The sequence below is a fragment of the Phascolarctos cinereus genome, unplaced genomic scaffold (assembly GCF_003287225.1).
Source record: "Phascolarctos cinereus isolate Bilbo 61053 unplaced genomic scaffold, phaCin_HiC Scaffold_4;HRSCAF=312, whole genome shotgun sequence".
Lineage (NCBI taxonomy): Eukaryota > Metazoa > Chordata > Mammalia > Diprotodontia > Phascolarctidae > Phascolarctos > Phascolarctos cinereus.
The window spans coordinates 653245795-653271611 of record NW_027555847.1 but is presented as its reverse complement, the minus strand read 5'-3'; the positions used below and the strand labels follow the sequence as shown (position 1 = coordinate 653271611).

Below are 25817 nucleotides of genomic sequence, written 5' to 3'. Positions count from 1 at the left end.
CGACAGCAGGGGCGGGGCGATGTGTACGTAATCTGTAGAGAAGCAGAATCAACCAATCCCAGAGGACTGAAGGGGTTTGGCCAATGGGAGCTTCCTGCGTCGCCAACCCCGCCCCGCGGTCCGTACAGAGCCGGATCTATTTTTCGCGGCGGAGGGAGGTAGTCGGTGTGTCAGGGACAGCAAGTGCATCAACGGTGGAAGATCACGGCGGCCACGACGACGGCGGCGAGGGCGACGGCCGCGCCCGTGCCCGGGGTTGTGGCGCGGCTTGGCCCCGGGGCTCCAGGGTGACCAGGTCGGACTCACTGGGTTGCGAACCGAGGGTGGGGGGAGGAGAGCCGCGAAGGCCTGGGGTTGGCGGGCATTGACCATTTAGGCCTAGGCCCAGGAGGGACGGATTGGCCTCCTTGGACGGACGAGCTCTGGTGAGTGGGAGTGGCGGACTTGGGCACAGGAGGAGGGGGAGGGGAACAAAGAGCGGACAGACTGACAAGACAGACTGACGTGCGCGCGCGGACACACACACACACACACACACACACACACACACACACACACACACACGGGGGGGGGCGGTCTAGATTGGGAGAAGCGCAGATGGGCGGGGGGAGCTGGAGAGCAGATTGATTTTGGGTGTATCCGAAAGCTGGACTGGAGGCTGCGTGAGTGGAAAGGAGATATTTGGGAGGGGGGCTCAGGCCGGGAGGAATATGCTTGGAACAGATGGGGGAGGGTAAGTAAGGACTAAGTCAGGATGGCGGGGAGGGCACAAGAATGGAGGCTGCATGGGGAGAGAGGGCGGTGCGGGAATAAAAACTGTGTTTGGGAGGGGAAAGCCTCAAGCCTGAGGAAGTGGATTTGGAACAGATGCTGGAGTAGAGAGAAGCCAAAACCATCAGTGATGGGCAAGCAGGAATGGAGACTGCATTGCATTAATGGAGATTGCATTCAAATTGTGACGGAGGTATCAGGCTAGTAGGAATAGACTTGAAGAGCAGATAACTTGAGGTAGGAGTGAAGATTGATTGCATGAAGAGAGGAGGGAGCTGACTTTAGAGAAAGTGGGGGGAGATGGGGACTTCAGACCAGGGGAAGTAGACAAAGAGCAGGTGAGTGGGAGACTTTCTGGATAGGAGGGAGTGGCAGATACAACAGCCTATGATTATACTGGCCATAGGAGGAGGGTGCATAAAGAGAGTAGGGCCTGCATAGCAAATCGTTTGAGGTTTGGTGGTTGCTGGGTAACCATGAGGAGACCCATTTGCTCAGGTGATGGTGGAGCAGAAGCTACTGGGGGAATTGGGATCTGAGGGAGGAAGTGTGTGGAAGAGTTGGAGAGGGTGCCAAAATGGGTTACTTTAGGGTTGTGGGGGAAGGTGAAAGTACAGAAGAAATTTTCTGGACTCTTTTATATTTTTAAAAATTATAGAGGAGTTCCCCAAAGAGCATTTGTTTAAGTGGATTATATTTATCCATATTTGCTATGCTAGAAATTAAAACATTTCAGTTTTATTATGGAAACGTCTCAGGGACCATACTTTGACAGCCCTGTTCTAGGGAAAAAATGGAAATGAAATGTTGTCTGGAAGAGAGGGGTGGGGATTGAATTTCCTGGGGGCCCTCGAAGGGCGAGTGGGTCTCAGGGATCAGTTATAGTTATATGAGCTTACTTGGCATATACAACAACAGAAGTAAGGATGTGGCTTCCCTTTTTCCTCCTTTCTTCCTTCCTTTCCAATAACTGTTGTTCCTGAGCCCAAATGGCAGCTTGAGCAGTTTTTCTGCCACTTAGCTGATGGTGGTAGTAGGACCATTGTTCCTCTGCTTTCTAAACCCTTGGAGTACTTGGACTTCCCATCTCCCTCCTAGTCATCTGGGAAAATGTTTATTTTATGTTGAGCTGGGAGCTAATTCCTACTCCACCACTAATTCCATATGACCTTGGGTAAAACACCTTCCTGGACTAATTTCCCTTATATTAAATGAGAGAGTTAGAAGAGAGTAGGGGTTCTTAACCTGGAATCTTATCTATGGATCGATTTTTAGGGAGTTCATGAACTTGGGGAAATTTTTTACCTTTATTTTCACTAACCTCTGATTGAAATATAGTATTTCCTTCACTTAAAAACATTATTCTGACGAGTAGTCCATAGGTTTCACCAGATGCCAAAGGGGTCCATGACACAGAAAGGTTAAGAACATCATGACTAGAGGATTTCTAAACTATCTGCCAGCGCTGACTCTACAAAAGTTTTGGGGAAAAGTTGGGACAGTTGTCAGAGATGATTTGAGACTGGGTGACTGGGAAGAAAGATAGTATGTAATGAATGAAATACGGAAGAGGGTGTAAGTAAATGTGAGTATAGTCACAAGGGCTGTAAGGAGAGTGCAACAATCAGTTTTGCTCTAACATGACATTTGTTGATCTGTCATTTCAGTTGTGTCTGACTCTTTGTGACGCCACTTGGAGTTTTCTTGGCAAAGATACTGGAGTGATTTGCCATTTCCTTCTCCAGCTCATTTTATAGATGTGGAACTGAGGCAGACAAGGTTCAGTGACTTGCCCAGGATCATACAACTGCATTAAGTGTCTGAGGCCAGATTTGAATTTAGGAGAATGAGTCTTCCTGACTTAGGCCTAGCACTTTCTATCCACTGCACCACCTAGTTGCCATTACATGAAATAACGTGTTTCTAAAAATCACTGTGCTATACAAAATCAAGCAGTTAAAACCATAGGTCTTATGGGAAACATGGTGTTGTAGCACAACATTCAAAAATTTTATCAGTGATACGTAAAAAGAGATGAACCAAGTAAAAACAGTAGCATAGTTTTACACATGTTAAATGACTAAAAAAGAAATATGTGCTACAACAAATAGTGGTGGTATCCAGCTTACTACAGCTGGCAAGGTTGATTGCTACAAGCCAGGAGGCACCCTCAGTGGACTGCAGTTCCAGAACCTGGAGACCCTTTACCTTGAAAAAGACCTGAAGTTTTCTTGTAGAAGAGGGTATTGGAAGGGTTGCAGGTTGGAATTTATTGTAAAGTGATGCTGTTTTCTGCATTCTCAATGTTGATGACAAAGTCAAAAATGAACAAATACAAAATTAAGTTATTCCCGAATTATTCCCTAGTACTTCAGTTGTCTCAGAACATTTCAAAACAAATGTTATGTAACTGACTTTATTCTTTTTTTTTTTTTTGGGCTAGGCGGTGGGGTTAAGTGACTTGCCCAGTGTCAAGTGTTTGGTCTGAGGCCGGATTTGAACTCAGGTCCTCCTGACTTCAGGGCTGGTGCTCTATCCACTGCGCCACCTAGTTGCCCCTCTGACTTTATTCTACTTGACATAGTGCCTCTAATAGCAAGAAAACTGCTAGGATTGTTATTGTCTCTTGAATATACAGAGTACGGTACAGAGTGTAGTACTCTTCCACAGATGAGACAGCAGGCATTCCTGGTGCACTTGAACAGGTTTATCGTTGACACTAATTTTCTAGCTCTGATTCCATATGTTCTCTCAGTACCTTTATTTTCTTGTTCTGAAGGGACTTGCCTGCCGGAAGATCATTGTTCAATTTAATCCAGCTAGCATTTATTAAGTGCTTGCTTTATGTTAGGCACTTAGGTATCTCATGTTAATGAGTATGGTTTTCTACACAAACTCAGGTCAATATAAACCCATTGTCATAGTTCCTTCTCAGAATACTTGGGCCATTGAGCCTCTATATATGTTGAGCTAAGACCCAAACCTAGAACTCTTTTTGGCTTTCTTTAATGTATTTCTCTATGTTCGTTCCTCTTGGTGAGTTCATTTCCTGTCATGGTTTCATCTACCACATCTTCATGGATGCATTCCATGTTCCAAGCCCTGACCTCTCTTCTGAGCCCTTGCCCATACCGCTGGTGACCTGTAGAAGCCATTCTCCCTTAATTTGTTTCCGGCTAAACATCCCTATTTCTTTCAACAGCCCCTTGTATGGCATGGTTTCACATTTCCTATACCATCCTAGTTCCGTTCTCCTGAAGGTGTCTTGGGGTTGGTTGCCAGTGGCTTTCCTAAAATGACATATTCAGACCTAAACACCATTCCAGAGTGAACCACCTAGGGCTATCACTCTCCAGGTACTGGCTACTAGTATTTATGTCTCCAAAGGCTGCATTAGCTTTATTGGTTTTTATATTGGTTTTGGTTGTTCAAGGACTAAGGAATGGCAACTGTATGTGGCCCAGTTAGGTGGCTGTTAATGGTGACCTGGAGCTTGCAGGCCTGTAAGACTGATTTTAAGTGTTGAATGTCTTTTCTCTTGGCAGGTAATTCCCCATCTGTGTCTCCTGGGCATCCAGTGTACATTGCTTGCAGCGATGCATTCCCTCGTGTTCCTGTGTGCCCGTCAGGTGATCCAGGATCAGGTCTTTGCATGCCAGGCCCTGGCATTCCTGCCCCAGGAGCTATATGCAGTCCTGTTCAAGGCAGCCTTCTTAGACAGAAAAACATTGGTGCTGCAGAAGCTGGTACAGATGTGGCCTTTCCCTCTCCTTAGCTTCCAGCAGCTACTGCGTGAGCATTCAGATTGCCGCCGGATTCCACTACAGGAAAGGCCAACAAAGGAGAGTGTACAGGCTGTGATCTTGGGGCTCTCTGCACGACTAAGGGAGCCACCCCCTCGCAGGTAACTTGGGCCTGGGGAAGTTGATGTGTATGGTTCCCAGCAAAAAACTCATATGAAACATCTTCCTAGGGCTAAAGGATGAATGGCAGAAGCCACTTAGAATTTTTTTCTTTTTAAAATGAGTAACTTATTTAAGAACTTAACTTCAATAAAATAACCACATTTTAAAATTCCAGCTAAACAATTTAGCAATTACTTTTCCTGTCTCTTTCCTTCATCTTTGTCCATTTTACCCTATATTTGTGCATATATTTTTCTTTGCTGTAGTTTTCGTCGTTATATGTATTGATCCTCCAACTTTGCTTTCTTCACTTTGCATATTTTTGTATCTTTCTGTTTTTCTTTATAATCCTTATTATATTATCCAGTTCTTTGATTTACCAGAGTTTGATCAGCTATTACCCAATTATTGGATGGTAGTGTGATTTTCAACTTTTCACAGTTACAAAAAATGCTTTTAGAAATATCTTTGATAAAGAAAACTTTATATCAGGTAGTACTTTTTAAAATTTTATTTTATTTATCAGCCGTTATTTAAGCACCTGCTATGTATTAGGTACTATGGTAGGCACAGAAGATACAAAACAGCCCCTCATTCAAAGAGTTTACATTCTGGGGAGAAGGGGGAATAGCATAAAAATGCAAGGTGGCCTTTGAGACTGTAAGATCTCTACTTCATAATGATGGCAGTGTCAGAAAAGGGCAGGATATGCTAAGGATCCACAGTTTTTAGAAATCCCCACAAACATTTATTGGTACCCCCTACCCATCATCTTTGTCTCAAGACTAATGAGCTGAGTAAATGCAGGAACTGATCCATATCCATATTGACAGTTTTTCTGTAAATGAAATCAAGATATGAAAACTTGGAGATAAATGGAAGAAGAGCTCATAGACTTACTTCAGAGAAGCAAATTAAATGGCAGAGTTACTTTTCTGTGCAGTTGTAGGCAATATAAAACATAATTTCAGAATACTTGGTCATCTTGCCTAAGAGTGTTTACAAAGGGTATATGCAAACAGATTACTGTTGTAACCTGTGAACTGCAGCTGATCAACACAGTAGCCCAAACCACTATAGTCATTAAAGCAGAGACAGATACCAAACTTGAGTAGTGAGTTTAAGATGTTGTTGGTCATCCTCACGCCAACCATAGCCTTGACTAATGTCAAAATTCCTCCTCTGCTCATTCTGGCTAGCCCATGAAAACAGAGGTAGAAACTAAATCCAAAGTAGATGCCAAAATAGTTTGCAGTTCCTTTCTAAGCTCTCCTTTTCTGTTATGACACACAGCTATCATACCATCCCACTTTCCTATTGCCAAAAGCCCCCTGTCCACAGACCACACCCCTCTCCACTTTCTTGTGTTGTAGTCTTACAGTTCGTAGGACTTGAATCAAACTCCTTGGCATGGCCTTTAAGGCCTTATGTAATACAGCTCTAATCTATGCTTCCAGCTTTATTTTACATTGTTCATTGTTCACTCCAGCTTCCATCCAGACTATCCTAATGGATACTTTGTAGATTTCACATGCTGTTTCTTGCCTCTGTGCATTTGAGTGAAAACTCTCCATGTTACTTCAGAATCCTTAACTACTTTCAAGGTTTGGTCCAGGTGCCACCTCCTCTATCCATCCTTTCCTGATTTATCCAGCTGAAAGTGTTTTTCTCCCTCAGATTTTCCTACAGTACTTTGGATTTTTCTTTGACATTATCATGGCCAAATTGTGTAAGACTTATATGTATCATCTACACACAGCTCCCCACTTAATTATTCTCTCTTCCCTATGGTGTAAGCTCTTTGATGGTAGATTTGAATTATTTTTAGATTTGTTTCCCCAGTACCTATTAATAGTTCATTTAATAAATATTTGTTAAATAAATGAAATTTATTGTAATGAATTTGAGATCTACTTACCTCATTCTTGTGGCCAACTTCCCCCTCTTCCTCAGCAGCCATGTGGTACTGTGGTTAGAATTCCAGACTTGGAGTTAGGAAGACCTGGGTTCAAATCTTGACTCAGATATGTCTTAGCTGTGTGAACTTGGGCAAGTTACTTAACCTTTATCTGACTCTGTTTCCTTATCTGAAAAATGAAGTAATAATGCTACCTGCTTTCCAGGGTTGCGATAAAATGGATGTTTGTAAAACACTTTGCAAACCTTAAAGCACTATATAAATACTATCTTCATTCTTGTCATGTTGTTGCTGTTGTCATGCAATGAGAACTTTTTTTGAAAATTAATTTATTTTTAGTTTTCAACAGTCACTTCCATAAGCTTTTGAGTTTAAAATTTTTCTCCCCCCTCCCTCCCCCCCACCCTCCGCAAGACAGCATGCAATCTGATATAGGCCATACGTGCACATTCCTATTAAACACATTTTCACATTAGTGTTGTAAGGAAGAACTAGAACCAATAGGAGGAACCACAAGAAAGAGAAAACAAAACAAAACAGAAGAAAAAAATAGCAAATAGTATGCTTCGATCTGCATTCAGACCCATATCTCTTTCTTTGGATGTGTTCAGGATTTTCCATCATGAGACCTTTGGAGATGTCTTAGATCCTTGCATTTCTGAGAAGGGCTAAGTCTATCAAAGTTAGTCATCACACAACATGGCTATTACTGTGTACAATGTTCTCTTGGTTCTGCTCACTTCACTCAGCATCAGTCCATACAAGTCTTTCCAGGATTTTCTGAAGTCCACCTACTCCTCATTTCTTGTAGCACAATAGTATTCCATTACATTCATATGCCGCACCTTCTTCAGCCATTCCCCAATTGATGGGCCATCCTTTCAATTTCCAATTCTTTGCCACCACAAAAAGAGCTGCTATAAATATTTTTGTACATGTGTGTGCTTTTCCCATTTGTATGATATCTTTGGGATACAGCCCTGGAGAACTTTTTTTTTCAATCTTTTTTTTTTAACTAAATACTGCACATGATATTTTATTTAGTTTTTTAAGATTCTTTTTTCTTTGGAGGGGGGGAGTTCCAAAAACAAGATAAATTAAGTGGAGGGGATAAAAAGCTTCAATTTGTACTCAGATTGCATCGGTTTTCTCTCTCTGTGGAAGGGGATAGGCTTTTTCTTTCTGGCTGCTTGCAGCACCTTCTCTTTCATCTGGTAATTTTGGAATTTTGCTATTATATTTCTTGGCATTGTCAATTTGGGATCTCTTTGAGGTGGTGATCCGTGGATTCTTTCTATGGTTATTTTCCCTTCTGGTTCTAGGACTTCTGGGCAGTTTTCCTTTATGATTTCCTGAAAGATACTGTCCAGGCTCTTTTTTTCATCATGATTTTCAGGTAGTCCAATAATTTTTAAATTGTCTCTCCTGAGTCGATTTTCCAGGTCAGTTGTTTTACTGATGAGGTATTTTACATTTTCATCGATTTTTTCATTTTCTTGTTTCTGTTTGACTGAGTCTTGCTCTCTCATAGAGACATTAGTTTCCATTTGTCCAGTTCTAGTTTTTAACAGATTGTTTTCTTCTGTTAGTTTTTGTACTTCCTTCTTCAACTGGCCAGTTGTGTTTTTTAGGGACTTGTTTCCTTCAGCATACTCTTCTGTTAGATTTCGTACTTCCTTCTTCAACTGGCCAATTGTGTTTTTTAGGGACTTGTTTTCTTCAGTGTACTTTTCTGTTAGTTTTTGTCCTTCCTTCTTCAGTTGGCCAATTGTGTTTTTTAGGGACTTGTTTTCTTCAGTGTATTTTTTTTCCAACTGGCCAATTGTATTTTTGAAGGACTCTTTTACCTCTCTCATTTGACTATTAAAATCCTTCTTGAGCTCTTCTAAGAAGGCTTTTTGGGCTTCAGACCAGTTCATATTCCCTTTTGTTGTTGCAGATGTGGGTTTGTTGACAATGTTGTCCTCTTCCGAATTTCTGTCTTGATCTTCACTCTTCTCATAATATGAATCTATGGTACGTTTCTTTTTACTCATGGTGTTTCTTTATTCCCTGGGCTTTAAAGAGATTGAGCTCTCCTGCTGGGGCACAGAGGGTACTGACCCAAGCTTCTTGTGTTGGGAGCCTAGGTCTTGGTCACTGGCTTTGCGTTCTGGGGCCTCTTATGCTGGGAATTGGAGGCTGTAGGTTTCTGGCAGCTTACCTTGTGTTGGGCTGGAATCAGCAAGGCTGGAACTTTCAGGCAATTCTAGGTTGCCTGCTTTTCCTTTCCTTTAGCTTTCTTCTGCTCCTTTTAGATGGCTGCTGCAGGATGTTTATCTGCTTGGGGCCCCCTGCAGTGTTGTCTCCCTTGTTTCTGCTAATGCACTGGGAGATTCCTTTGCATTGCCGAGACTCCTGGTGGTTTTCTGAGCTGGTTTCCACCGGTTCCCCCCTTCCCCCCCAGGCACTCGGAGGTCCAGGTGTTGGTGTTTGCCTGCTCTACTACCTGGGCTTCAGGATCTCTTCACAATTGGGGGCTTCAGGGCTCCTGCAGCAACCCTGGTGTTGGGTTGGAATCAGCAAGGTCGGGTCTTTAGGAAGCCTTTAGGTTGTTTTCTTCACCTCCTTTCAGATGAATGCAGGGTACTTATCCGCCTGGGGCCCCTTGTTTTTGCTGAGGCACTGGGAGACCCGTTTGCTGGGCTACTGCACTGCTGCTCCTTGTCTTTCTTCTAGTTTAGGTGTTCCAGGGTTTTTTTTTTTCTGGGGTGATATTTTCTGGGTTTTCAGAGGTTGATAGGGGAGAGTGAGAGAGGCTACCTTTTCACTCTGCCATCTTGGCTCCCGGAAGTGGAAGACCCCAGGGATAGGCTTTTTCAGCATGAGTCCTTTGGAATTTTCATGGATCATTGTATTGATCAGAATAGCTAAGTCTTTCACATTTGATTATTTTTCTCCTGGTTCTGTTCACTTCTCTTTGCATCAGTTCATATAAATCTTTCCAGGTTTTTCCTGAAACCATCCCCTTTGTCATTTCCTACAGCCATTCTCCGATTGAAGGGCATCCCTTCAATTTCTAATTCTTTGCCACCTCGAAAAGAGCTGCTATATTTTTTTTACATATATGTCCTTTTCCTTTTCCTTTGATCTCTTTGGGATACAAACCTGGTAGTGTCAAAGGATATGCATAGTTTGCCTTTCAGCATAGTTCTAAATTATTCTCCAGAATGGCTGGACCAGTTCATTCCGGCAATGGTGAATTAGTGTCCCTGTTTTTCCACATTACCTCCAGAATTTGTCATTTTGGTCAATGTGATAGGTGTGAGGTGGTACCTTAGAGTTGTCTTAATTTGCATTTTTCTGATTATTAGTGATTTATACCATCATTTCATTTGACTATTGATAACTTTGATTTCTTCTGAAAACTGCCTGTTTGTATTCTTTGACCATTTATCAATTGAGGAATGGCTCTTATTTTTATACATTTTACTCCATTGTCTGTATTTTTGGAGAATGAAGCCTTTATCAGTGAAACTTTGATCATATTTTTCCAAGGCCCCTTCATCAGGGTTAGGGAGGGAATGGGAGAATTGTCCTGACAGCTTCTCTCAGGCCATCAAGGTATTAGTCTCTAGATCTTTGGATCCAGATTTGTTATTGCCTAGGCCTGCTCCTCTTTCCCCTGCACTCTAGCCATTAGTCATTGTAACAGACGCCATGAAAATAATTGTAACTCATGTGCCCCTACAGTTTCTGAGAATGAAAAATACAAAAATTCCATAAAGGGAAAAAAATTCCCAACAGTTAGAGCCATCCAAAAGTATAATGGGGAGGTTTAGCTTCATTGGTGGCATTCCAGCAAAAGACACTTGTTAGGATTTTGTAGCAGATTCCTGCTTAGATAAGACTTTGTACTCAGAGGTCTCTTCTGGAATTTGTGAGAATGAGAGAGTCAGAGGTAGAATTAGAGTTAGTACTATTAAAAGAATCAGAGAAAGGCCTCTAGTGGAGAACTTATGGAAAGACATGGATAAGAATAATGCAAAAGGAGAATTTGTGGAAAGGTTACAATTAGGCCTAACAATGATGAATCATGCTACCCACCTCCTGACGTAGAAGTGATGGACTCTGTGCAGAATGAGACATGTATTTTTTGACATGGCCAGTATGGGAATTTGTTTTGCTTGAGTATGTGTATTTGTTATAGGAATTTTCTTTTTTTCCCATTAGGGAATGGGAAGGAGAGAAAATAAATGACTTAGTTTAAATGATTTTTTAAAAATTTGTGATCTGTTACTGATGGAGTACAATATCTGTACTTGTAAGGAGGTGCTTAGTGGTGAGGAGGAAGAATATTCCAGGCATTTGCAGAGACTGGTGATGTGGTGCCGTGTGTGAGGAGCAACAGGTAGTTTAGTATGTAGCTTGGTGGTATAGTGTGTGGAGGATTGTAAAGTATAAGACTGGAAAGGTATAAAGGGGCTAGTTTGTGAAGAGCTTTAAATGCCAAAGAGAATTCTATATTTGATCTTGGAAGTATTAGGGAGCCACTGGAATTTATAGGGTAGGGAGCTGACATGGTCAGATATGCACTTGAGGAAAATGACTGGCCACTGAATGGAGGATGCATAAGTAGAAATGATGCAGGGACACCAATTAGAAGGCTATTACAGTAATATAGGTGAGAGATGATTAAGGCCTATATTCAAATTGTGGTGATGTGAGTAGAAAGAAGAGGTCAAGACATACCAGAGCAACTTGGGGTTACTTACTCAATAGATTGGGTGAATGTTGTAGATGTAGTTTACATAGATTTTAGCAAAGTATTTGATAATATTGTTCATGCTGTTCTTATAAAGAAGCTAGAATGCAAACTAGATAGACTAGCAGACTATAAAAATTAGTCATTAGTGTTTTAATGTCAAGGTGGCCAGTAGAATGCGCCAGGGATCTGTGCTTGGTTTCAGTGCTATCGAACATTTTTATTAACAACTTGAATAAAGGCATATGTAGCATTCTCACAAAATTTGCAAATGGTACCAAGCTCAGAGGGATAGCTAACATTGGATGGCAAAATCAGGATCCAAAAAGACCTTGCTAGGCTAGAGCATTGGGCTGAATCTAATAAGATGTAGTTCAGTAGGGATAAATGTATAAAGCCTTATACTTGGGTTCAAAAAATATCACCTTCATAAGTGCGAGATATCAGAGTGATGGTTAGATCCCATTTTGTCTGAAAAAGATATAGGAGTTTTAGTGGATTGTAAGCCCAACAAGTCAAGAGTGTGATATGTCAGCCAAAAGAGTTAATGTAATCTCAACCTTTATTGAGAGCATCATTTCTAGGAACTAGATTATAGTTCTTCTGTACTCTTCCCTAATCAGACCATATCTGGAGTAATGGGCTCAGTTCTTAGCTCCAGAGTTTAGGGGAGACATTGATAAGCTGGGAGGCAGTGAGGATGATAAGAGGACCTTGGGGCCTTGTCATATGAGGAGCAGTTGAAGGAACCGAACTGGTCGTGTTGACTCATTGACCTAATGTGTTGAGTTTGGTTAAAAGAAAACTTATTGGGGACATGACAACTGTCTTCTAATATTTGAAGAGCTGTCATGTGGAAGATGAATTAGACTTATTTGTCATCATTTGATAGAATGGGTAAAAGTTGCATTTAGATTTGATGTTGGGAAAAGTAACAATTAGAGTTGTCTAAAAGTAAAATGGACTACCTTGAGATGTATTGGGATTCCCCTTCACCCCCTCATTGGAAGTCTTTAGGTAGAGTATAGTGGAGGTTCTTGTTGTGTATAACTTGGACTGGATTGATGCCAGAGTCTCTTCGAACTCTCAGTTCTGTGAAGTCACACGTGTAACAGAATATAAATAGTAAAAATGCTAACAGTTCTGAAAGGAAAAAAATAAAGAACTTAATATTGGAAATTAAAGTCAAAATATTATTTGTAGATGACGTGATTGTTGGCGGCTAGGTTGTGCAGTGTATGGAATGCCGGGTCTGGAGTCAGGCAGACCTGAGTTCAGATACAGCCTCAGACACTTACCAGCTATGTGACCCTGGGCAGGTCATTTAATCTCTGCTTGCCTCAAGTTTCTTCATGTATAAAATGAGGATGATAATAATAGCACCTGCCTCCCAGAATTATTGTGAGAATGAAATGAGATAATAATTGCAAAGTACTTAGCACAATGCCTAGCACATAGTAAACACTGTATAAATGTTAACTGTAATTATTATAGAAAATCCAAAGACTTCAACAAGAAAACAAATTGATTTGACTACAGGAATTATTTCTGTTCTTAGGTTATTACCAAAAAAGACCAAGGATACATAAAAAAGACATTTTGTTTCTGACAAGAAGTTATCAGATATTTAGGAATTAATTGACCTAGACACTCATTTGATCTCTTATAAAGATAGTTATAAAATGCTATTGACAGAAATAAAAACCATAGAAAATTAGAGAGACAGTTATTATTTACATTTGAATAAGATCAACATGGTTCTGAAGTTAATTTATAAATTTAATTCAGTGCTAGTCAAAATATCAGCATCAGTTTATATGAAAAAATAAGAGGGCAAGAATATTTAGCTTGGATGTGGGAGAAGATGATAGAAATGGGCCTATTATAAGGCAGTTAACATCAAAACTACCTAATGTTTAACTTTTAAAATGCTTTAAGGATTCTTGATTTCATCATTGTATGTGCTCCTTATCTCTCTCAATTTGTGATGAGGATCACAGCTTCTTGCTGTCTTATTAACCAGCTTTTTTGTGAATTTTAGCCAAAAAAAAATCCATAGTCACCTTTTTCTTTTTGTTTTTTTAATCCAGTTTTATTTTGTATTTAGTTTTGAATTCCTTCTCACTCCCTTCTCTATCCATTGAGAAAGCAAGAAAAACAAAACTCATTAAAAATATTCCCACATTTTAGCCATATACAAAAAATAAGCATAATTCAGTTTGCACTCTGAGTCTGTTACTCCTCTATCTAGAGGTGGGTAGCATGTTTCATCATGAGCCCTCTGGAACTGTGGTTGGTTCCACTGTGTTGATCAGAGTTCCTTTACAATTTCTGTTGTATTAATAAATTGTTCTGGTTCTGCTCACTTCATTTTGCATCTGTTCATACAAGTCTTTACAGGCTTTTCTAAAACAGTCCCCTTTATAATTTCTTACAGAACAGTAGCCTGGCATCACGTACATATACCATAATTTGTTTAGCCATCCTCCTATTAATGGGAACCTCTCAGTTTCCATTTCTTTGCTTCCATGAAAAAAAAGCTATAGCCATTTCCAAACTTAGCCAGGCTGGCCCTTGGAAAACAAACAAAATCTGTTTATTAGACTGTATTTATATTCTTTTTACTCAGCAGTCAGGGCTGGTACCACATCATAATGAGGCATCAAAGTAGACCTTAAGGGCAGGAAAACTAATACCGGGTGAAAGAGGGCTCCTAGAAATAAAACCAAATGTATACAAAAGATTAATGTTTGATAAATATATAGAAAATAAAAGCCAGGGAATGGAGTCACTAGTTAATCAAATAAGGGGAAATCCAGGTAATATTTTCAGTCTTTTCGAGGCCACTAAAACACCTTAGTTTAGCAAGCAGAGCCAGGAGACTGTACAGCCTTAAAATAGCAATGAGAATGTATGTACTCCCTGAGCCCATTCGGATTGAGCCATTCAGCATGTGAATATTGATCTAGGAGGTTGTCTTTACCATAAGTGCTTTTACACTGACCTAGGACCCAGGAATTCAACCCAAAAGCCTTTATATTTCACTAGTTCCATAGATGGCAAGATCCTTCCTAGGGCATTCCTTTCTTCTTATTGACATTAAGGAAATAAGTAAGCCTGAGATCTAATAGTTATGGTTTCAAGCACAATCAAGGCCAATTATTTTTTTGTTTCCACAGGTACCGAATGAGATTTTGTTGGAATGTCTGTATACCATTCCCTTCATAACTTTTTCTTTCCTGACTATTACAGTCCTATTTTTTCGCCACAGTAAATCAAGTACACACTGGATGAACTCTGCCTTTTGGGGTAGAGTAAACTATGTAGTAGTGATTTCTAGGATAGGGTCTCAAAATGTTATCTCCTTTCTTTAGGAAGCTGCAGTTGCAGTTGTTGGACATGACAGGAATTCTGGATTCTGGCTATGAGGAAGACCTCACAACCATGACCATGTGGTCCCGCACTGTGTCTGTGATACAGACCTGCATCATGGGTCAGCTAAACAAATCTTTAAGACAGAGACGTCGGCGGGCCAAGCGCAGAAAGGCAGTACCACCCATCTATACTCCTACCCCTATAGAGGTTCGAGTAGATCTCCGGGTAACCCACAGCTCCTATGGGTTTCTAAAGGATACATTACAGACAAGTGCTTTTAGCCCTCTGCGCCTTTGCTGTCGAGATTTCCGGGCTGAAGAACTCCCCCTGAATAGCACTGTAGATATGTTGGAGTTACTGGATCCCATGCACTTGCGCCGAGTGGACCTGTGCTTCAATAGCCTGGAGTTATCTGGCCTTTGTGAACTCATGGCTTCTATTGTGAAGTTCACCAGCTTGCTGAGCCTAAAACTACAGTACAGCTACGTGGACCTATGGCAGCTCTCATCTGAGGCAGAAGACAGCTTCCGTATATTTCTCTCTGAGCTTACTAAGTTGATCCGCCTCAGAGAGCTCAATATGGGTTCCTCTTGCCTTTCTGGTCGGCTGAATCAGGTGCTTAGGTAAGTGAGCCTGGGAGTCCCCCTCATGCTGCTTCTGTTTTCTGTTTGTACTCATTTGTACTCATAGCAGTTGTTGTCAGTGAGTGGCACCTATTTCCATAGCACAGGCTGATTTCACCAGCTCAGTTCTTGGTTGCTTCCATGAGAAAGTGTTCCAAGATTCATTCATTGTAACCATTTAGGTTGCTAGAAATCTGTTTTGATATCAAAGTAACCTTATCTAAGTCTTCCTACTCTTAGCTTCTTAAAACCATGCCAATTCTTTGTTCTTGGTAAAAGGTTCATAATGTTAATGATCATTAAAAAGAGAACTTTATAACATAAGGATTTTTGTCCTTATTAACCTGTGTTTTTTTCCTGTATTCTCTTCCATTCCTTCAATGTACCTGTGGTCAGAACCTATAGTTCCCAACAGTGTGGCAAAGCTATTTAGCAGAACCATCATCTTTCTTGTCCCTCTGGTGGTAAGAGTGAATCTCTGGATTTTGATGGCAAATAATACCATGTCTTTGTCTATTTGCAGCACCCTACCGAATCCCCTGGAAAGCCTGGAGGTGGCCTTCTGTTATCTCCTCCCTACAGACTTGAGGTACTTGGCCCAGAGCCCGCATGCCAGCCACCTTAAGAAGTTGGACCTCAGCGGCAACAACCTTTCAGGTGCCCTGCTGGGCCCTTTTCAGGCTGTGCTGAAGGCAGTCTCCACCACTTTGAAGCTCCTGAATGTGACTGAGTGTGAGCTCATGGACACCCATCTTATTTCCTCCTTACCAAGCCTGTGCCGCTGTGTCCAGCTCCGCTACCTTGGTCTCTATGGCAATCCCCTCTCTACCTCTGGACTCAAAACCCTGTTGCTTCGGTCAGAGGTACTGCCTGAGCTCCAGCTGGTGGTGTATCCATTTCCTGTGGACTGCTATGAGATTTTGCCCTGGCCACCTCCGGCTGCTATCCTCCTGGATGAGGAGAAGTTTGCCCATGTTCAGGCTGAATTACGCCAGATGTTACTGTCAGCTGACCGAGCTAATGTGCTGTGGACCACTGATGTCTATGGTCCTAATATGCCTGACTACTTTAGCTTATAACTGGTGGGCTACCTGCCAGGGATGGAGAGACCTCATTGTCATCCATTCTTCCTGGACTCGAGAGGAGATTGCCAGTAGTTCCTGTGTTGACTCTTAATGGAGCATACAAGGAGTCTTGAGGCCTTGTCTCCTGCTGCTTGTCATCTTTAAATACTAGGAATTCTAGCTTGTCTAGCAGAGGCATGTAGCTAACTTTATAGTTTGGGGATGGGAGGGATTGGGGAGGGTATGTCTGTAGGAGTAATGTTTATGAGAACCTAGGAGAGCTAGGTTACCTTCTAGTATATCATATATCAAAAGTGGGTCAGAGGGACTTATAGGGTCCTGTCAATGATACCAGATAAACCAGGTCAGATGTTCAGAAAAGGTTGTCCTTACATGTGTCTGGTTTACTCTCTATATCAATCCCAAGGGGGTGGAGACAGCCTTCATGTCTCTCTACCTCATAAAGCTTATTCTTATGTCCTCAGGACGTACTGGGCTGATTTAGCCCAGATGGGCACTTAAAGTCTTGTTATAGTGCTCAGTTGATGGTTGAGTATACCAAGGAGACTCATGAGTTTTCCCTGGCCAGTATGAAATGCTGGCGTTGGGGTTTGGTTTCAGAGTCCCTAAGGGACTAGCTCCAGCCATCCAGTGAGCTCAATATGCCTACTTAGTTCTGACCCATAGTGATGTTTTTTGTGGACAAATTACTAATATAAACAAGTAGCATGAACTTGCTTAGCGTTGCCCATTAAATTCTGTGGTTGAACATTTGGGTGTTGGGGATATTTGAACTGACCAATCGACCATGAGTGTAGACCCAGAGTAGACATCTCTTTGTCTTCTTTGATAATATGGTCTTTAGATTGAGTGAGGTCCCCCTGGTTTTGTTGATGTCTTCTTTTTGATATATATTTCCTATTGTATCTTCCAGGTGATTGTGTAGGAGCTGGAAAGTTCTCCAAATGGGCTCCCTGTTGTCTTTTCCCAGGTTATTGTCTGAGTTCTTGTTCATTTTAGGGGAGAATGTCTTAAGTAGTGGCCCATATTTAAGGTTGGCTCCCCAAGGGGGGAACTTCGCATAGTGCAGGAACTAGATGTGAGTCCCCCTTCTTGGCTGACGTTATCCTTAAATGTGTGCCCCCTTTTCATTTAAGAGGGGTTCTATTCTACCAAGGTGGAATAGGGGCCTACTATAGTGAGAGTTAGGTTCTCTGGTTTCTTTGTATTCTTCATATGACATCCTTTGATGCATTACATACCACAGCATTATACCTTTCCAAATTACAAAGCTTAATTCCAATAAAATCCAAACAAATTTCTTCTTGTTTGGGCTTGATTCTGCAGAGCAGTAGCTTGGCCACCATTTGGTACAGATCCAGAAGCCTTTGTTTCAATGGAAGCACTACTTTGGTTGCTATAGGGAATGTCCTGTTTCTTGAAGGAACATTAATGCTTGACAAGTAAAGTTAGATAAGACTTGCATCTCCTGCTGTTCTTTCAAGGGGTGTACTTATATTGCTTATGCCTTCTACATTTGTGTACATGTTGTATACCCCTTGCCAATTACAGCAGGTTCCCTGGGTGAAAGTAAGTTGATAATGATAATAATAAAAAATAAGCCAGCTTGGATTTCATATCTAGAAAGCAGTTCAGTGATTAACAATAAAAATCTATTTATATGTACATATACACCTTTTCTTACTCTAGCATGGTTCACATTTCATGTAAGTTCCTTTTTTCATCTCAAAAGCATACTTTTTAACTCTAGACAAGTGAAGTCTTGAATGATTTTACAGCCAAATTCATTTCCAAGTTATTCCACTTCTAGTGTAACAGCGCACAGTCCACATAAGTAGCAGATAATATCAGTCAGCAGAGTATTTTCTTGTCCTTTAAACTCTCACCTTGCATATAAAACTCTATTTTCATACCTTTGGACACATGTACACACTTAAAATTTACTTAAATAATAGATTATTTTTTAAGGCATTCAAACTACTAATTTGCCTGAAGGGAGGAGTTACAAATATGACTATATTTGGTTCCTATGCACAGTTATTTTTAATTCTTCCAAATGCTTAAAGTTCTCTCAGTACCTATAAAATGAATTCAAACATTATCAGGAAGTGAATGCTTCTTCAGTTAAAAAGTTAAAAAAAACTAATTTTCCTAACTTACTCTTTCATACAGCCAGGTGTAATGGTTGGATTTCTAGCATGTCCTTGTTCATCTGTTTGCTTCTTTTGTGCTGGGGTTAATTTCTGAACTAAAGGTTGTAAGCACTAACATTCTTAAGATTATATCTTTACCCTTATAATCTATGGCTATTATGGTACATATAGTCCTTCTGTTAGTTCATTTTTAGTATTTTTAGCTGGTATTGTTTTTCTCATTCTAAATGTCTTACTCTCTTTGAAGCCTAATTTCAGGGGAACTGACATGAATGATTCTGCTAGAACTAAGACCCTCTGTTATCCAAGTAGTAGACCGGGGGTAGGGGTTCTTAACATTTTGTGTCATGGACCCTCTTAGTACTAATTAAGCCAGTGGATCCCTTCACAGAATAATGTTTTTAAATGCAGAGTAAAATACATAGAATTACAAAGGAAAGCAGTTATATTGAAATTCAGTTTTTAAATTTTTTAAAACAAATTCACAGATTTCCAGGTTAAGATGTAAGTTAAAGGGGATATTGGGCAACCAACTTATGGAGGGTAGGAGTAACAAAGTGTCTGCCATGGTAACCGAGGAAATCATGTGCCTAAATTCATTGTAGCTTTTCTACCCCAAGAGGTACGTACCTTTTTGATAGATTTAATTGAGTTAGAAACATATATGTCATGACGCAGAGTTATTATGGGAGCTTTGAATTTTTTTAGGATCCACATAGAAGGAATTTTTTTTACGCTGACAAGACTTGTCTATAATTTTTAAGGGGTCTTGCTTCAGAAGACTACTAGCCCAAGCTTGTGAAAGGCAAATCAGTAGGAAAGGTCAGTTCTTCATACCTCTCTTGAAATATGCTAACCTACGAATAGCGTAGGAACAGAGTCTCAAATACCTTTTGGACTAAGAGTCAAACATAAAATTTAGAGTGGGAACCTTAGAAATTGTCTAGCCCAGGGGTGGAGAACATGTGGTCGCGAGGGCGGCTCTTTGACTGAATCCAAAATTCACAAAACAAATCCCTTTAGTAAAAGGTTTTGTTCTATAAAACTTGAGACTCAGCCAAAAGGCTACACCCAAAGACCTAAAAGGCCACATGTGGCCTCAAGAGCATAGGTTCTCCACCTCTGGTCTAGTCCAACCTCCTGATATTACAAGTTAGGAAACTAAAACCCAGAGAAGTTGCAGAGCTGGAGTTCAAAGCTCTATTTTCTGATCCCCAATTCATACATTTCCTGTGATATTATGCAGTCTGTTTTTCCTGTTGAGCCATAATAGTGATTTTATCTCTTAGATAGTTCTTGGTGTAGCTCTGGGGCCTTGAAATGAGTATGTGACTTTTGTAGAGCATTATTAATACAATTGCTGGGAGTTCGGAGTAGGGTTTGGTGGGAAAAGTGATCATGCTCACTGGATAATAGGATGCAGTGTCCTAGTCCTAGTGGCAGTGAAGAATTTCTTGGGGTTTTTTTGCTTTCTTTTAAATTAAGGGACTTCCAGGGAGTAAATGGGGATAAAGAACTGCTATTTTCACCTCATAGGGTAGTAAAAGGGACTAGATGTTAATTTTCTGTTCTTCTGAAGATTTCAGGGAAGATGGTAAGACAAAAAGTAATGTGGAGTGTCTAGCCTAGACGAAATCCGCAATGAGAAATGAAAATGTTGGAAACAAACATAGCCAGAATATTTGAAATCAACTTGAATATAAAAAAAGAAAATGTAGTGGTTGGTCAGGGCACAATTTAAAAGGAAGACTGTCAAAGCTCCAAGAGCATGATGGAGGAAATGCTATGAAGACTAGAACAGAACTCACTTGATAAATGTTGAAGGACAAGAGAGATCAGATATATGGTTGGGTTTTTTTTTTCAGATATATGTTTTTAAAGAAATGAAAGAAGACAAGAATTTTTAAAAAGACGTAAAAGGAGAAAGAGGACAAATTCAAGAAATTTTACTGGGTAGTTCTGAATCTTTAGCAATAAAGATTAGGATAATAGGGGATCAAATTTGGCATTGAGAATATGAAGGATTATTCAGGATTAAAGGTTGATAAAAGCCAGGTCCAGTGCTTGGAACAAGTATTTCCAAGATTAAAGCGAGGTTAAATGGACTTTGAACTTGTTTTTTTAGGGCTTCTAGGTTCTAACTGGGCCTGGCTTAGGATCGTCTATGCTACAAATGTAGGAGCAGGGCGATATAGAAAATTAACCTTGAGATGGTTTTCAGAGAATTGAGAAAATTTTTCTGTATCTGAAAACAAAACCAGCTTTAGAAATTGAAAGAATTCATTAGCTCCTATTTAGGAAGAACCCTCACCAAAAGACTCCATGGCACATAGAGGTGAAATTCTCAAACTCAGATAAAGGGAGATTTCTCCAAGCAACAAAAAAAAGTATATACAGAGTGTTTCAGAAGTCTTTAGTGAAGTTTAAAGCTGTAATAACACAAAGCTTTAGTGCTTTAACAATACTTTTAAAACCTTGGGCACACCGTGTATAAAAGTTTTCATTAGGTTACAACCTCTAATTTTATATAACTGTTATATGAGATGAGAGAAAAAGTCCTCAAACCTCATGAAACCAAAACATGGGATAAGATCTGAGGATAAATCGAGTGCCAAAGAGCTAAAATATCCTTTTCTGAAGTCAGAATAACATTCAGTAATTAATAAGTCATATAGAAATCATTATGAGAAACCCATATTCATTCACATGGATCTCTGAAATGTCTTGGGGCAACATCGACACATTTAAAAGCATACCATGTTAAACTATTAAGGGCAGAGAAGCTCTTTATGTTCAATTATTAGATTAGAGAATAGATTACCCAAGTTCCCATATGATAAATACAATCAAATGAGCAATATAATGTTTAATATTAAGGTTTTATTTTTAAAAAGGAGATATCGGTGAATTGTTTTGTGAATTTAAAACAATAACACAAAAAGGGTATGGAGGAGAAACAAGTGAACAAACTCCAAAGCACAGCCCTGGTTTCCAATAGAAGATGGGTCTAAGGTCATAGAAATGTATACTACTAGTTAAGAATACAATATATAATATAGTTTGGTTTAGATAGGTACAAGGAATAGTTGTAAAAGAGATAAACTCCTTCTGATTATAAAAGCCCTCCCTCCAAAAAATTCTAGTGTTCAACAGAAATAGATTTTTAAAAGGATAGGAGATAGGTCAAATGTAATAGTTACAACAATACATAGAAATAGACTAAAATTCTGTAAAAGTTATATATGGCCTGGTTAAAAATTAAATGTCAATAACATATCTTCATGAAACACTTAAAAATGGAACAGATAATAGTAATAACTCATTTCCAAAGTGTTTTAAGACTTAAAGGGTTCTGCCTTTTCGGCAACCTCATTTTACGTATGAATACATTGAAGCCCAGAGAGTGTAAGTAACTCAGACTGCCCAGAGTCACATTATGAGTGTTCTGATGTGTTTATATATTTATGTATAGAGTTATTTGTGTAATGACTACATAGCTAGCTCTGGCTAGTACTTGAACTCATGCCTCCTGACTCCAAGACCAGTGTGCTTTTCATGATACCATACCACTTTCTAAAAATCTATAATCTAGATAGTAACACAAAAAAAGCAGGACTATTCATTAAAGTAACATTTATTTTTTCTGACTTGAACTTTGTTTTGAAAGAGGTGAGAATGTTATATGTGAAAGGCATAACAAATAACAAAAGTAGAATGAAGGTGAATAGATATGCCTCAGTCATACACTGTGGAAGAAAAAGTAACAGCAGCACAAGAAGAGAGAGCTAATATTTATGAGGTCTTTCATCATCCGAAACTTGACCCACCAAATCAGCAGAGAAATCACCTACCTAACAATGTAAAGAAAACACTATTGTGTACTCTTCAATACTGAATCTGTTCATTCCATTTTAAGTTCACCACCCCATTTTATAGATGAAACTGAGGGGGAAAAAAGTATAGAACTCTTTAAAACATCAGATAATACAATATATAGCTATAATGTCAGAGAAGTAAATGAAAAAAAGGACAAATACTTAACGTATCCAGATTGACCCAGCAAGACAAAAAAAGGTTGAAGAGATCAATTCATGAGTAAATACCTGGCAATTATGATAGAACTCTGCTCACTATCTTGCAAAGAAAGACCTTGTAGTTTTTTAAACCAACAAAGAACAAATAATACCAATCACAATTTTTTTTCTAAACATGTCAGTTTCCACTGCTCAATTGTTTTTCTGAGGTAGATGTAATCTTGATCTTTTAACAGCCTGCATGAAATAGTGGATGACCTACCCCAGAACTAAGAAGTCTAGGGTTCAAGTCCTGCTTTTGACATAATGTGGTGTTTGACATTGGGCAGGTATTTAACTTCTTTAGCCAACTCTCTAAGACTATGAGTTACAGTGAAAGTGCTAACCTACCCTATTGGGAGAAGTTTCTTCACTAGGGAATTCCCTGTACTGGTGAAATCAGAGGTCCAGTTCTTATCTCTATGATTTTAGTCTCAAAATAAAACAATTATTCACTGTCATGAAGTAAGATTTATCCAAAGTTTAGAGAGATGTTCTTAATTTAAAAGGTAAGGAATAAAACAAAGTCACTTTATGTTTGTAATTTTCCTGATACTGAACCAGCCCTGCGTTCCTGGTATAAATCCTACCTGGTTATAGTGGATGATCTTTGTGATATATTGCTGTGGTTTCCTGCTAGTATTTTATTTAAAATTTTTGTGTCAGTATCCATAGAAAAGCCATTCCCACTAAAAACTGGAAACAAATGCCTACTAGACATTACTGTGTGACAAAGTACTAGAAAAACTAGCAATTGAAATATAATATGAAAGAGAAATTGGAGGGGCTAACATTGAAAAGGAAAAGACATCACTGATATCATGAGCCTAGAAAAGCTAAGGGATTTTATTAATGACTGATTAGTAGAGCAAATTAATAGGTAATAGGATAAAATGTTCAAATATTGTTCATGTTATATGGCAACAAGAGAAGAGTCAATGATCCCATTTAGAATACTGACAAATATTAAATATTTGGACAGTCACAATGATGAACAAATGAAAGTTTTGTGTAGGAAACTATAAAGCAATGACTAAGGAAGACTTGAAAAATAGGAATCTTCCTTGTCTTGGGTGGGGGGGGCGGAGAGTGATGCAACTGACCCAGTTGATTTGAGGACAGTGTGATACTGATAACAATACTGCTAATTTGTGTAGAACTGGTTAGTGTGCTTTACTTGGAAAACAACAGGGCAAGTAAATACACCCGCCAGAAGTTGTATTTGAGGCAAGGTGGAGAGAAATTCACTGAAAGAGCCCTTGTAGGCATTAAAAAAAAAACAGTCCAAAATTATTAAAGCTTGTACTGTGCAAGCAAGAAAATGGTATAGAATATACACAAAAGGTTAATATAGAATGAACTTACTGATTTTAATAGGGAAAGGAATAATTCAACAGTTGCTTTTGAGGAAAGTAATAAATATGGAAGAAAATAACCTTGGATCCTTCTCTCACATGATATATAGTGATAAGTTCAAGCTAAATTGGTGAGTTGTATTTTTAATAATCTCAGTTTTTAAGAAGTTGAAAAGTACATAAGCATACTTGTCCTAAATGTGGAAGACAGATTCTTGGTTCTTCTTGAAATAAAGTTATCAGGCTGGACCGGATATAAATAAAACATGTATGAGCATAGAACTAAGAAGGGCGACATCAAGAAAAATTTTCACCTTGGGGTATGCCATGGATTTATAAGCGCAACATCAAGCTCCTGATCAGCAAATGGCCAAAAGATAATGTACGGATGATTCGCAAGACAGGGATCCAACATGGCGAATATGTGAAAAAAAGGTAAAGACACCTATGATCATCGTTTCAACATTTGAAGGACTGTGGGTTAAGAAGATTGTTCTTTGGTCGCAGAGTTGAAGTTGTATAGAGGCAGATTCAAATTTGATATGAGGGAAAAACTCAATAGAATTGTCATGTAGTAGAAAGGATTATCCTGGGAGGTAGTGAGTTTCCCAGCGCTGGAGATCTTCAGGCTTGATGGTCACAATTGGGCATGCTCTGTCTAGATGTGCTTCGACAAGATACTCTCCAAAGTTCCTTCTGACTATAGCACTACATCATCTCTACCAGTTTGGGGGAAACTATTAAAAATTTATGAAAACCAAATGGTGGCATGGTGAGAAAAAAGCGTTGCTGGCATTACAAATGGATTGTTCTTTCTGAAGTGCAAATTGACAGTGCCCAGCAAGGATTATAAACTTGGCCACAGTCTGTGACCCAGTGATCCTAGTGATTCCCCCTCCCCCATTAAAAGAAAAAAACCCTTTTGTTTAAAGTTTTATTATTTGTAGTAGTGGGAGAACTGGAAGTAGTCTAAATGTTCAGCTGTTGAAGAATGGATGGATTGGGGTTAGGGTTTACGTGGGATTACGTGGCGCACCAACGTGGAGGTGACTCTCCATGCAATGTGACAAATGCTAAGAATATGTGGAAGTAAGAGAAGTGCAAAATGGAGCAATGCCATGTGAAAAAGTCAGAACTGAAGTGCCACGTTTTTAACAAAATGTGTTGGTGAAATGCCACACACGTGGAAGGAGTATGTAGTATATGTACGAGTATGTATAGATATGTTAATGTAGAGAATCCTAAGGATCGGAAGGAGAAGGTTGATAAGTTGCCGTTGCTATGTGCATGTTTAAATATACTTTTTGTTGTAAAATTGAGTAGACACCAAATAAAATTTTTGGGAAAATCCTACGTGAGCCCTTTTCTTGAGCCCTTAAGGAAAGCACTTTTAACCATTTTACTGGGTTTGTCAGTTCTGTGATTATGTAGAAGCCATGGTCAGGACTGAATCTTGAATATTCACCATTCCAAGATTCCCCCCTTTGGTAAAGGGAAGGTGCTGGAAATACAGAGGGTCTATAGATAAGGGGTTATACTTCTACCCTTTGTTGTCTTTTATGGTGAAGATCTTTGGATGCTGACTATAATAGATGACAGGGAGTTCCCTCATCAATTTGATGCAGAACTTTCCTCCATACTTGTCATAGAGATTGTGGATATGCCCATAGACACCTTGTTAGAAGCACAGCAGACAACTGCCAGCGGCTGGAGCTGTTCTAGGATGAATGCATCCTAAGGAGGATGAGCACTTTAGGAAGGAAATTGCTCAATTTACTCTTTGCTGTGCCATCTCCAAAAGAAAGAGGAAAAAAA

General features: G+C 39.6%; 1 protein-coding gene across 1 annotated transcript; it reads left to right on the top strand.

The window, feature by feature from the left end:
- Positions 1 to 129: 129 nt before the first annotated feature.
- Positions 130 to 25355, top strand: LOC110214357 (leucine-rich repeat-containing protein 14-like). The gene is made up of 4 exons (XM_020995244.2): positions 130 to 295; positions 4317 to 4675; positions 14713 to 15336; positions 15860 to 25355. The coding sequence occupies exons 2-4, from the start codon at positions 4368 to 4370 to the stop codon at positions 16413 to 16415; spliced, it is 1488 nt and encodes a 495-aa protein (XP_020850903.1). The 5' UTR covers positions 130 to 295; positions 4317 to 4367; the 3' UTR covers positions 16416 to 25355.
- The last annotated feature ends 462 nt before the right edge of the window (positions 25356 to 25817 follow it).